Genomic DNA, 14190 nt, shown 5'->3' on the forward strand with positions numbered 1-14190 from the left:
ACCTCTACCCCACCTCTCCGTAAATCTTAATCCCATCGGCGCCGCCTCCTTCTCCGACCTCAGCCATTGCCGTCAATCATCATCGCTAACAATCGCTGGTGATTAATATTTGACATGTATCTGATTTTTTACATAAATATTTTCTTCCTCTGTGTTTGGAATGAGTTTTTTTGGTGATTTGGTCAATTGGTTTGGAATTGTTTGGCTATGATTTTGAAGTTTTTTTTATGCATGTTTGGTTCATGTAATGGGTTGATGAAAAACGTTAACGTTTGAAATGATTTTGTTGATGTATTTCAAGTATGGAATTTGTCGTGCATTACTTTGTAAAATTAAGGAAATGCTGTGATGAGTAGTTTGTAATGGTGTAATATGAGCTCCATAGATGCCACCGGTTTACATTTCGTTGAAACAATTTGGTCAGTAAATGACTAGCTTGAGCTCAATTTCGAGCCACTCGAAAATTTACGAGCTTATGTAGGAGTCTGAAAAAATCTTGACTCAAGCTTGACTTTGTTGCCACACTGAGGTGTCAAGTTGGATCTCAAGCAAAAAAAGAAAAAAAAATATATTCCGGGGATAATGGACATTGGTTATTTTGATGGTCAAAGTCCTTGAAATCCCTTCAAATACAAATTTTGTTTTAAACTTCCTTCGTACTAAACGTTTATAATGATATTTCAATTTCTAACTCTTGGTTGAAAGTGTTATCACGGCCTCTTTCTACTTTATCTAGTACTAGTCGCTACTCGCTATACTTCTTATTGTGCTCTGAAGATAACTTCTCCGTCCTTGCTGCATTTTTAAAGTATCCATTCAGCTTGTCTTCATGTTGCTTTTAATCATTTTAAAACTAATCTGTTCTCCTTGCTTCATGCCTTCATGCTACTGAAGTTGATTCTACTCATGCGATTAAGTTGTTGATGAGTGTGTACTCTGTTTTGTACAGCAAAAAATATCTGCATCAAAATTTTTCAATGGCTACGTTTGCTAGACCCGAGAATGCTTTGAAGCGAGCTGAAGGTAGGTCTATAAATTAACTCTTGCATGTACGTTACTTGAATAATCTGTCTGTAGCTTTGGATTTTTTTTATATCTACAGGCTACTTGTTTACATTAGTACATCACTTTTCGCTAACATTTTCTGAACTATCTTGGAAAGACTACTAATTACATTCTTTTGGATCATCTGTCTGAAAATAAGTTAAAATAACAAGGAAGTCACAATTGGCTGTTTCTTTCATCTCAAATGGCGTCACAAGGAACCAACCATCCACCTCTAATTTGTTCCTCATCTTATATGTTTTGTTGCATATATACCAATTAATGTCATCGGGCATGGGAGCCAGTCAGAGATAGGCCCCCAAACACTTCATCAAAATTTCATTTGTCATATGCTACGTGGCGATGTATTTTCGCAATTCATAGTTTTGATACATGTACATTGCTCAAATGCTGATACAGAGTTGATCAATGTTGGACAAAAGCAAGAATCCCTCGAAGCTCTTCATAGTTTTATCACCTCAAGGAGGTACAGAGCGTGGACAAGGACACATGAGAAGATTATGTTGAAGTACGTGGAGCTATGTGTTGACATGAGGAGGGGAAGGTATGCCAAAGATGGTCTTATTCAGTACCGTGGTATTTGCCAACAAGTGAACATTACTTCACTGGAAGAGGTGATTAAGCATTTCATGCAGATGGCCACGGAGAAAGCCGAACTTGCTCGTAATCAAGCACATGCCTTGGAAGAGGCTCTGGATGTCGATGACTTAGAAGCAGATAAAAGGCCTGAAGATCTTCTTTTGAGCTATGTTAGTGGTGAGAAAGGAAAAGACAGATCTGATCGTGAACTTGTAACACCATGGTTCAAGTTTTTATGGGAGACATACAGAACAGTGTTGGAAATTTTACGAAACAACTCAAGATTGGAGTCCCTCTATGCGGTGAGTTTTTCTCCTATTTGTATTCATTCTAATTCAGTAACTCCTGCGTCTGACATATTAATGTATTTTTTTCTTATCCTCTATCATGTTGACAGTCCTGGAGTAGTTGCTCTGAAGTCTGAACATTCTTCACTCCTTAATGATTAAGTAAATGTTAGTGTAGCAAATCGATGGTGTACTATCATTTTAATTTGGTTTAAAATCTGCAGGACACTGGATATGTTTATGTTTCTGATATTTTGGTAGCTATAGGCACCTCAATGATCTCCTTCCCGAAGGTTTATCTATAGATCGAACGTACTGTAAAGAATATGTATATTGCGCTTGGTACTTTGGGAAGTATCAATGTGGATACTGAATGCTGAAGTTATCAGATACCCTGGTGCTGATACAATTGTCTACATTATTATTTTTCAGTTTTCCATCGTTCTCCATGCTACTTTAATTTTGTTGTGTTGTACACTTTCGGAATTCGGAATTTTTGTGTGAAACTTTGTCTGAGACTAAAAAATTCCTTGGACTTGTGTTTGCTCTTTACAGATGACTGCTCACCGAGCCTTTCAATTCTGTAAGCAATACAAAAGAACTACAGAATTTCGGAGGTTGTCTGAAATTATTCGGAATCATCTTTCAAACCTTAACAAGTATAGAGACCAGAGGGATAGGCCTGACCTTGCTGTTCCAGAAAGCTTGCAGTTGTATCTTGACACTAGATTTGAGCAACTGAAAGTTGCTGCTGAACTAGAACTTTGGCAGGTTTGTTCACAGTCTGTGACTTGGTTCATATGCCCCCACTCACACAATGTGACTAATTATTAATACCTTTTATGTTCTCATAGTTTCTAAAGTATTTGAGTTATTTTCTTGCTTTTGACACGCAGGAAGCATTTCGTTCGATTGAGGATATATATGGATTGATGTGCATGGTGAAAAAGAAACCTAAGGCTTCCTTGATGGTTATCTACTATTCAAAGCTTTTAGAGATATTCTGGATGTCATCCAGCCATCTTTACCATGCTTATGCATGGTTTAAGCTTTTCATGTTTCAGAAGAACTTTAACAAGAACTTAACTCATAAGGATTTGCAACTAATAGCTTCATCAGTTGTTTTAGCTGCTCTTTCAGTACCTCCTTATGATCGTTCCTATGGAGCATCTCATCTCGAGCTTGAAAATGAGAAAGAACGGAGTTTGAGAGTGGGTAACCTTATTTCATTTGACGTTGAATCCAAGCCTGAGAACAAAGAAGTGGTAAACGAAGTCTTGGCTGAGGCTCTTCCTCGTGTTTTTATGTCGCAGTTATTGAGCTTGTGATTGCTCTCTTTTTGTTTTTCAGCTTTCCAGGTCCTCCCTTCTTCTTGATTTGGTAAGTCAAAATCTTAGATGATTTCAAATCAATAATTTTGGGTATTTCTGTGATCTATGAAGTTTTGATTTATGCTTTCTATGTGCATCTTAGAATCCAGCACTTCTATGATTGCATGAATGAAATCGTCAAGGAGTTTGTGCTCTTACCTTCCTGGGTTTATTGAGATTGCATGTGGTGTTTCATCTTTATGCTATTTCATTTTAATACCTTTCCTTTTGTCCTTTCTTTAGGTTTCCAAGGGTGTGATGACCTGTGTAACTCAGGAAGTGAAGGATCTTTACCAAATTTTAGAACATGAGTTTTTCCCTTTAGACTTGGCGCTGAAAGTACAGCCCTTGTTGACAAAAATCTCAAAGCTCGGGGGTAAGACTGCTTCTGCTTCTTCTGTTCCAGAAACACAGCTGTCACAGTATGTTCCTTTTATAGAGAAACTTGCAGCTCTGAAGTTACTGCAGCAGGTGTGCTTTTCTTCCAATTTCCGTTTTTCTCCTTATACAACACCGACGCCACTTTTTTGTAATCGACATTGTACTTTTGTCTTTTTACCCTGTGTATATCCAGGTTTCACAGTTGTACCAGACAATCAGTATTGACAACCTGTCAACAATAATTCCTTTTTTTGATTTTTCTACTCTTGAGAAGATTTCTGTGGATTCAATCAAGTATAACTTTTTAACAATGATAGTGGATTATCGGAAGAGTGCCATTTTTTTTGGTAGTAAGGTAAGTTCACCATTTCATTGTTAATTCTTTAATATTTTACCGGCAAATCTTGGCCATCAGTCACTTGATTGTTTCGTCGCGTGTAATAAATTCCCATAAAAGTTGGTTTAATCGCCTCAACCTTGTTGATTCTATTATATCTCTTTGGGCTGACCTCCTTTATACTGGTGCTTTGAGCATAAAATTTTGGAAATCTAGGACTCTCTGTACCCATTTTATCTCCCTCTTCGTAATTGTGGAACCAATTGAATGATGTTTATAATATACTCCTGTAAGTCATATAATTAGTTATTTTTGCTCCAGAGTCTGGAATCGGAGGGCCTACGAGATCACCTGTCCGTCTTTGCAGCATCTCTTAGCAAAGCAAGGGTAATGATTCACCCCCCTGCTAAGACAACCTCAAAATTGGAGGACAGAGTTTCTGATTTAGCTGAAGTCATTGAAAAAGAACACAGAAGACTTCTTGCACGCAAATCAATAATCGAAAAACGCAAAGAAGAACAAGAACGCCAGCTTTTGGAGATGGTTTGTCCTGTCCTTTTTTGCTTTGAAAAGATAATGAATTATATTTCACTTTTTAGATTGTACTTGTTAGTTGAAAGGAGATTAGGTGTGTAATTTTCCTAGATTGATTTACGGACTTTTGCAGGAACGCGAGGAAGAGGCAAAGAGGCAGAAGTTGCAAAAAATAACTGAAGAGGCAGAGCAGAGAAGGCTTGCCACTGAGTTTGAGCAGATGAAAAATCAAAGAATTCTAAGGGAAATAGAAGAACGTGAACTTGAGGAGGCCCAAGCTTTGCTGCAGGAAGCTGAAAAACGTGGCAAGAAGAAAGGGAAGAAGCCAGTTTTAGAGGGAGTACGTTAAATTTTACTTTTGGTGTCGTTTTTACATTCTTATTTTTTACATGTTTATTTAGTTAACAGCTGTAATTTTACAGGAAAAAATTACCATGAAGACTTTGATGGACCTGGCCCATAGTGAGCAACTCAGGGAAAAGCAGGAAACGGAGAAAAAAGTACAGAAGCTTGCCAAGACAATGGATCACTTGGAGAGGGCAAAAAGAGAAGAGGCAGCTCCACTTATTGAAGCTGCATCCCAAAGGAGATTGGTGGAAGAAGAAGCTATGCACAAATATGAGCAGCAGGTCTGCATGAGTGACCTTGTTTTTTATTTAAAACTTCATGTAGATCGTGTATCTTCTGTCCTATTTCATACTATGTAGCAATGCCCACAAAATGATATTTAATCTAGTTGCTAATATTCGTTCTATTGATAAAATGATAATTTGCTACTTTTTTTTATGTAGCAAGAGATTGCTATGAGCAGAGAGCGACATGCTGGAGACCTAGAAGAAAAGAGGAGGCTTGGGCGTTTGTTGGAGAACAAGGTGACGCATTTCAGTTATTTACGAAAAATTATTGTTTTTGGTGATAGAATGATAGTTTTCTGGTGTTCAACGTTGTCACGGTAGTCATGGTTTATGAGAAGAAACATCATCACATTGGTTGGATCTATAAGAAGACTTATATTTTAGTGTGTTATTCACGAGAGGTTATCTGAATGATAATTTACATGACTCGAAGGTTTTAACTTTGGGTTGCTTACTCTTATATTGCACTAGGGCTTAGAGAAGATCGTGCTACGAAAACTTCAATGTTATAGGAAAACTCTCTAGCATAAACTGTAGACAAAGGTGGATTTGCCTTTAGTTTGAAACTTGAAAGTGTACATCAGCATTTTCAGCTTGCGAATATATCTTTGAGTGCATCTTTGGAGTTGTTTTACTCACCTGCAATGTTTTGCCAATGCTAATACAGCAAATACTCCATGAAAAAGTGCTTAGCCATAGGATGGCTGAGTACAAGAGACTCAAGGAGGAGAAAGAAGAAAGGATAAATCAGATTATCAGGTCACGTAAACAGGAAAGGGAGGCTAAGAGGAAAATGATATATTTTCTGAGATCTGAAGAAGAGAAACAGAAAAGATTTCGTGAAGAGGAGGAAGCGAGGAAGCTTGAAGGTATTTTTCCCTTTCAAACTCCACTTTTGGATCTATTTTCACGGCAATAAAGTTCTCTAAATCCTAGCTATGACCACTCTCCAATGTCATGTTCTTTTTACTTCTCGACGACTTCTACTAATGCATAAATTATCAAGGCTTTTAACTGCCACGCCAACAATGCCCTTTCTTTGCCGAAGCTTTGTATATGTACATGTGCAGACCGAAAGGTTTGTTTTGTGTCAAATGTTGCCTTAAGTTTGAAATTGATGGTATATCTTGATAGATAATAATGCAATGCTTGCCTTCATGGCACTTAAAATTCTGCAGAGATGGAGCGCCGTAAGAAAGAGGATGCTGAGCGAAAGGCCAAGCTCGATGAAATAGCGGAAAAGCAGAGGCAGCGGGAGCTGGAGCTGGAGGAAAAAGAAATTAAGCGGAGAGACGAGCTCTTGAGGAAATCATCCTCCATGTTCTCAAAGACCGAGACCCCTGCCTTAACTCATCCGGCGGACGCAAAACCTGCTGTACCAGTTGCTGTTGATGCTACACCATCAACTGGTAAATACGTGCCCAGGTTCAGAATGGCTGCCGAGGGTGGTGGTGGCCAGGCCCCTCCAACAGCTGATAAGTGGTCTACTGGGAGCAGAATGGACGATCATCCACCTCAGCAAAGTGACAGGTGGCGGGATGATAGGAGACCATCCTTCGGAGGTGGTGGTAGTTCCTCGAGGCAGTCTTGGTCATCCACCAGGGCTCGAGGTGATCGCTGAGTACCTTTGTAGTCAGTGTACATCTCTTGATGATTTTTGAGAGTTGGTATTTAACTTTCTTCTGGTTGCCATCGGAGCAGGTTTTTTTTTTTTTCATATCCATAAGAGGCAGTACAGAAGTGTGAGCTCATGTATCATTGACACCATTAATCTGAACTTTGAAATTTTGGTATTCTTGTTTGATCATTAAATAAATGTAGATCTTATTCAACTTGTAGTCTGGCTTACGTTTTGAAAGCCTTTTAAGTTTGGTTTTTAAGTAAATTTAAATTAAAGCACTTTGTTTACTTACCCGGATTCACTATCTTGTAATGGATTTATCTGATGAGTGTTGGGATGAACAATTTGGTCGATCTGATTTCCTCTATTCCTGACAATGTTCACAATGGTCCATTTTAAATATCAAAAGACAGGTAATTTGAAAGTTAAAGAGCTTTTAAAACAAGAAGTATATCAAAAATTTTGACCATCTGTATATTACTGCCTTCACGACTAGTAAAGCTCCGCTGCCTTTATCTGATAAGTGTCTGGCGGCGGGGCATTACCGGTCATGATCGGAGACCGTCCATTGGAGGTGGTGGTGGATCGAGGTTGTCTTGGTCATCTGTACTGCCTTAATTGCTAAGAAAAGGACCAAAGTACGGCCTTGCTTTGCTATACTTCCTTGGTTTTACTTTGTGTATCTAAAATTTTTCCCCTACTTTTGCTCAATATTAATTCCTTACCTGCCGGCATCAAGTGTGCTCATTTCCTGTATAACCAATTTGATGAGTAACGTTTTGTAGATTTTGTAACTAGAATACAATGTAGCTTTGGTCACTTGTTGAATTTGAAAATATATTTTTTTAATGTGTTTGTGCGCTAAATGCTAGTTTGATTCGTGAACGCAGTGGTGGATCCGATGAGTGCGCTAAATGCTAGTTCGATTCCTGAACGCAGTGGTGGATCCGATGAGTTATTTCACGTTTCACTTAAACTAATTATTCTCATATCTAACTCTCAACACTATTACTTCATACTAATCTCTTACATTTTAACGTAAATTAATAATACATAAAGAATCCAAAGATTAAAATTTAGTCATATCATTAGGAATGTGAACGAGCTGAGCCGAACAATATCAGGCTCGAGCTCGACTCGTTCAAAGTATATATAGGCTCGAGCTCGATTCGAGCTTTTATCAAGAGACTCAGCTCGAGTCGTTTTGAAAATACTAAGTTCACAAATAGCTCGAGCTCAATTCAAGTTTTTATCATGAGACTCGAGCTCGACTAATTTTGAAATTATTAAGCTCACTAATAGCTTGAGCTCGTTTCATTAATAGCTCGTTTATTATGTTTCCGATCTCTGATATTACGCAGGCTGGTTTTCGAGCTCGTTTCCGAGTTCGTCGAGCATTCTTGGCCAAATGACCTAAGAAGATATGATAGTTTATGGGGGCATTCTTATCATTTTATAATATTTCAATCCCTTCTCAATCAAATATATGTGAGACAATGCAAGTTGTCTTCTAATGCTTGAGATATTATACATTTATTGTGTGTTTGGTATACATGATTAGGTGAGTTTATGATTTTTAAACCCACCTAATCCAACGTTTGGTACGATTTTTATTTAACCAACTCAATCTCTCTTATGAATGATTAGGTTGTATTAGGTGTGATTAAATAATACCTCATTCCCTCCTAGGATTATTTTTCCTTCCTCTATCCCTACCCTCTTTCCGATTTTACCCTTTCTCTCACCAACGCCGGACCACCTCCGCCGCAGGACCGTCGTCGAGCCTCCGCCGGACTGCCGCCAACCTATGTTGCCGGCGCGCCGCTGGCCGTCGGACCACTGCCGTTGTCGGGCCGCCGCCGACCTCCGCCGGCCGTCGGACCACCTCCCAGTGCCGACTAGCCGCCTACCACCGTCGGACCGCCTCCCGCGCTGACCGCCGCCGGCCGTCGGACCACCTCCATTGCCAGGTCGTCGCCGGAATGAAAAAGAAAAAATAAAGAAAAGGACAATTTTGTCATTACATCGTAAAATTCAAAATTATCTCATACTTAAAAATCATACCAAACATAATACTATTTTATATCATATATTACATTTCTATCACAATCATTTTTTTTTATCATTTACATACTAATCATTAGTTTTTTTTATCCTCCTACCAAACACAGCCTTACGGTCTAACTAACTAGCTAGCTCAATCTGGAGCACATAAAAAAACCGAGCTCGAGCTCGCGAAGAGGATCGCGAGCTTACAAGCCGAGTATACTTAAATTCGAGCTCGACTTGATAAAATTAACGAACGATCTGGAACGAACTTTTTACTGATTCGAGCTCTGAATACTCACGAGCGAGTAACAGGTTCATTTACATCTCTAGTTAATAAACACTCCATCATAGAAAAATATTGGATATGATGAGGACAAGGGGAAAAATTAAAGTTATGTGGACTTTTTAAAAATTTTGAATTTCAATTTTCAGGATATATTGAGTCACCTTTAATAATTATATTTTCCTTTCAATTAATTTTATAGCTCCAACCTTGCTCGAATCTCTTTTCTTCTTGCCTCAAGTACCATACTATTTTCAGCAAATTTGAACCGCATAGGAAGGGCCTTTTTTCTCTGATACAACTAGTGTCAAAAGAAACATTTCTGATTAGCTGAAAATCGGCAGGAAACAAAGGTGAGAAAGCAAATACGAGGCATTACATTTAAAAAAAATTAAATAAATAAATCATCACCATTTTCAGGAAATCATGTAAACCATAGGAAACTCTCTTAATTAAATTGATGATAATTGTACGAGTTTTTTTATTATTATAATATTTCAGTGTATATTGAATAAATAAATAGTTAACAATGAGCTGCCTTGACCAAATTGTCGCTGAAATCCCACAGCTTCTTTGCTACAACTTCGTTTCTTGCCAACTTGTTCGGCTTGAACTCGTTGCAATCCATGAAATACTTCCCCGATACGCCTTTCAGACCTGGGTGAAGTGCAACATAGCACGTTGTGGCCGCACCCTGTGTAATACGATAACAAATATTATTTATTTTACAAATTTTCATCATATTAAAATCCTACTTTTTATCAAGTGATGTCGATGTGTTCGAGTTAGTCTAGAAATATTATATCAATAATTAATCAAAATTTTGAATTTCATTTTGTTCACTTCTATTACATGTTCACCAAAGTATCAACAATGCACGCATCCATGTTAGAAATGTACGGCATTACGTCAAAAAAAAAAACCAATTTTTACATCGTGACTAAATTTTGATTAATTATAGGACCAAAATCCTACGTAGAGGAATTTCCATACTCGGCGAGTTTTGGAATTTCTTACGTATATACATGAAACAAAATCCTGATTTAGTATTTTTTTTAAAGTTGTGTTCAAGAATGTTACCTGGGGGATGTTCTTCCACATAAAGCAACAAACGAACCTAAAAATTTCTGCAAAAAAAAAAATCGATATAATTACATGAAACAACACATGACATATAATATATAAAAACTTATATGAGTTTGTGGAGGTCATACTCATGGAAACACCAGAATGTTTGAAGAGATTAGTCATTATCAATCCCGGATGCACCGAGTTCACGGTGATATTCGTTCCCTCCGCCTGCAAATAAAAACATCGTAGCCCAAAAATAAGTCGAGAAACTTAAGAAACACACGATTTTTGTCCTCAATATTTCGTATTTAGGCATATCAGTCCTTAGGCGAGCTTTCGAAAATATCGCGAAATTGAGAGATAGAGTACCTTTAAGCGTCGAGAGAGCTCGTTGGCATGAAGGATGTTGGCTAATTTGGATTGCCCATATGCTTTCTTCGCATCGTAACTAACATTATATGATAAGAAAAAAAATATAAGAAATATCAATTTTGTACTTTATAAATATATCTGCATGCAATCTTCGACTGGATTCCTTCCTACGGCCATTCTCTTTTTGCCATATTTCCAAATGATTTTGATTATGAATTTTATTTAATTTTAAATTTTGATGAAGTAGAAAAATTAGTATAGTAAGAAATGTGTTAGCAAATAGTGCTGAAGATTGGTATAGGATAGATAGAGGTTGGATGGGATCGTAAGTGGATGTCCCATTTAATTGTTTCCCATCAATCCCCTAAGTTTCGTTTGAATTGATGGATTTGAAATCCATTGGAATCGATTTCAATGATAGATTTATTGTTAATAATGAACAATATATCAAATTTTAAATATATACATTACTTATTTATATATTAGTTACAGAGAATAGAATTAATTTCAAATGACATCATTATTGAGTGAATTTTAAATGCATAATAATTAACATAAAATACTATATAAATAAACAAAACGTGAATTTGAAATCCATGATCTTACTTCTCTAAAACCATAAAAATACATCTGAAATCCAGTAATCTAAATACAACTTTTACTTCATTCCTTTATCAATTCTTTTAATAATTTTTAGGTCAAAGACATCATACTTATGAGTAAATTTGCATGTATATCTTAGATATTTTAACTCGATACTTTTTTAATTTTTTTTTTAAAATGTAATGGTAGAACTCTACAAGTTTACCTCTTTATATCATTAATCTTGTCAAACATGATCCCTTCCTTGTAAGAATAATAGACATGAGCCACCGATGACAAATTGACGATTCTACCCTCGAAGCCGGTAGCCTTGGCAGTTTGCTTCATCCGATCAAGGAGAAGGCCAGTCAAGTAAAAGTGACCTGAGAACAACCAAAATATTAATTATTTTACACACTCATGAAATTAATATATAAGTATGCATTATTTAGTAAAAAAAATTAAACATACATTAATATTATTACCTATATGATTTGTAGCAAATTGCAACTCAATTCCATCACTAGAGAGCTGATATGGACAGAACATGATACCAGCATTGTTTCTGAAATTGCACAATCAATAGTGACAACTGAAAGATGTACAGAAAAAAGAGACTAGACCGAAACATCTTTGGCTCGTATAATTTAAACATTAAAAATGTAGGAGAAGAAAACTGATTACATTAAAATGTTGAGAGGAAGATTGAGAGCTAGGAAGTCATCAGCAAAATCCTTGATTGATCCGAGTGAAGCAAGGTCAAGTTTTAGGACATCGATCCTTGCATGTTTGTGCTTTTTAAGAATGAGTTGCTTTGCCTCACTTGCAGACTCCATATTCCTTGCACCAATGATAACATGAGCATTTCTTAGTGCTAAAACTCTTGCAGTCTCTAATCCTATCCCACTCGCACCACCTACAATATAATCAAGACATTTTAAATTTATGTTGGACATAATCCACACAAGATGAAAATATTTAAGAGTAGGTCTTTCGACGATCTCACGGATCTTTAGTTATGAGACGAGTCAATATTGCTCATATTTATAATAATAAATCATGATATTGTTGATATACAAATAATACTTTTCATTGTTGCTTCAAATATAAGATCTGTCTCACAAAATTGACCCATGAGAGCATCTCACAAGAGTTTTTGTTAATATTTAAAATGTTAGTAAAAAAAATTTAATATCCAAAATTTCGGACATGATTCTTTCCCAAATTAAAATTTGAACTACTAGTTCTACGGATAAAATCACAAGAATTCAATCGTTTACACCTTTTTTTAATCCAAATACAAATTTAATATTAATTTGTTCAAAACTAATACATGAATATTTAGGATTATTGCATTCTGAGCAAGATTTTAATTAGAAAATTAATATTAATATATCTTAAATGTTTCACTTTTATAAAATTCCCAAAATTTAATCAGGATCGGTTGTCATTTTTTTAAAAAAAGCATAAATTCCAAAATTACTGAAAGCGTAACCGGAGGTTAGATAAATAAAGCTTATAAAATGATAAATTAATACTTTTCTGCATGCATGTACTGTACATATAATTATACGTATAAACTTGAAAATTTGCTTTAAACTGGGAATTTTCTTTGTATCTGACCTGTGATAATAGCAGTGATATTGGTAGCATCGATCCCATCTGTGACATTTTCAGCAGTTGAAGCTGATCCGAATCCACTCGGCCCTCTGATTCCAGTTATCAGCCTTAACATTTTCTGGGATTTATTTTAATTTTGGTTTTCTCTGCAAAAAGAAGCCTTAAAAATGAAAGCATGCTGCAAGAAATGTGACGGTATTTATAAGGAATCGATGGATACCTATTTTCCTTGTACCATAATTATGGTTGAGCCGAGAATCGAAAAAGACAAAAGACTGCATACGAAAAGGAGGGACGAGATAGTATGGTACTTAGGGTTTATTGAGTTGAATTTTTAAAGAAAAATTATATTTTTGATCTCATAATTTGTATGTTTTTTTAATGTTGTCAATCAATTCTAGGTATTTGCACTTTTCTCCAATTTTTTTTTTTTTTATCGGAATACTAATATAACATGAGACACGCTAGCAATGTGAATCGTCATATCATCATTTTTCGGTACGAATAATTTACGTCAGGTGAAAATATCTAGATAAAACATTTTTGAAAGTCATTATGCATACGAGGTAGTTTCGATTGAAGGTTTTCTAAAAATAAATTTAAAAAATGGGGTATATAAAGTTAGTCTAAAGGGTGATGTGCGAATGCGCAGTTAATGAAAGTGACCCAACTGCTATATTTATAAATGTCTCCATCCATCCGCCCACGTCTAATCAAACGTAATCATTTTTATAAGTTTCCCAACATAAAAAATGATTAAATATTTGGATTCATTCATTTTTATAGATTACGTAAAAATCAAAATGGCATTTAAAATTTCTCTGCAATGAATTAAAAAAACATATTTATATTGTGCTCTTTCTTTAAGTAAAAGAGATTAGAAGATGTTGTGGGGATTCTTAGCTAGGCTAGTCCGTGTGTTAGAAATTACCAAGTTAGGCATATGGTTACAGGGTCATGGACAAATTGAATCGATCTGAATATGGAAATAATTTTAAGGCTCCAATTAGATATATTCTAGCTCGAATTCGATTCGAAATTTGAATAGTTTAACAATCTTTGCTCGAATTTAGAGCTTTAACACGAAATCTTCGACTTGTTAATTCGAGTTTGAGTTCGACCCGAAAAGTATTTGAACATATTCGAATTCAACTCGATACCGATAATATATATCATATACAAATAAAATATTTTTTGAACCAACTAAAAAAACATACTAACCAACTTGGTTTATTTACCTCCTGGCCTAAGCATGTACACAAAGATATAAGAAAAATATGGTAGGTATAACTGTGCGACATCTTGAAAGACTCTGCCCTTTCACACCAGACCACAAATAATGAAAATTGAATACAATTATATTATACACATTAAATAGAGATATATTAGTAAAATGTTTTATTA

General features: G+C 35.9%; 2 protein-coding genes across 3 annotated transcripts; one reads left to right on the forward strand and one right to left on the reverse strand.

Annotated features, from left to right (window-relative positions):
• On the forward strand, window positions 1–7100 carry LOC140821162 (eukaryotic translation initiation factor 3 subunit A-like). 2 transcript variants are annotated; one of them, XM_073181576.1, is made up of 14 exons: window positions 1–98; window positions 950–1023; window positions 1465–1946; window positions 2487–2702; window positions 2828–3196; window positions 3282–3311; window positions 3545–3772; window positions 3876–4037; window positions 4341–4562; window positions 4687–4893; window positions 4976–5182; window positions 5345–5425; window positions 5856–6057; window positions 6367–7100. In XM_073181576.1, the coding sequence occupies exons 2-14, from the start codon at window positions 978–980 to the stop codon at window positions 6807–6809; spliced, it is 2895 nt and encodes a 964-aa protein (XP_073037677.1). In that variant the 5' UTR covers window positions 1–98; window positions 950–977; the 3' UTR covers window positions 6810–7100. The 2 variants fall into 2 exon arrangements, with proteins under 2 accessions (XP_073037677.1, XP_073037678.1); XM_073181577.1 differs by lacking the exons at window positions 1–98; window positions 950–1023 and having other exon boundaries at window positions 1465–1609; window positions 1701–1946.
• A 2470-nt stretch (window positions 7101–9570) lies between these two features.
• LOC140821167 (short-chain dehydrogenase TIC 32 B, chloroplastic-like) lies at window positions 9571–13058 on the reverse strand. Its single transcript, XM_073181585.1, has 9 exons — window positions 13022–13058; window positions 12790–12932; window positions 11851–12082; window positions 11652–11731; window positions 11393–11549; window positions 10582–10660; window positions 10356–10440; window positions 10222–10268; window positions 9571–9835 (listed from the first exon to the last, which is right to left on the reverse strand). The coding sequence occupies exons 2-9, from the start codon at window positions 12899–12901 to the stop codon at window positions 9665–9667; spliced, it is 963 nt and encodes a 320-aa protein (XP_073037686.1). The 5' UTR covers window positions 12902–12932; window positions 13022–13058; the 3' UTR covers window positions 9571–9664.
• Window positions 13059–14190: the final 1132 nt, after the last annotated feature.

The sequence above is a fragment of the Primulina eburnea genome, unplaced genomic scaffold (assembly GCF_022965805.1).
Source record: "Primulina eburnea isolate SZY01 unplaced genomic scaffold, ASM2296580v1 ctg443_ERROPOS1800000, whole genome shotgun sequence".
NCBI lineage: Eukaryota > Viridiplantae > Streptophyta > Magnoliopsida > Lamiales > Gesneriaceae > Primulina > Primulina eburnea.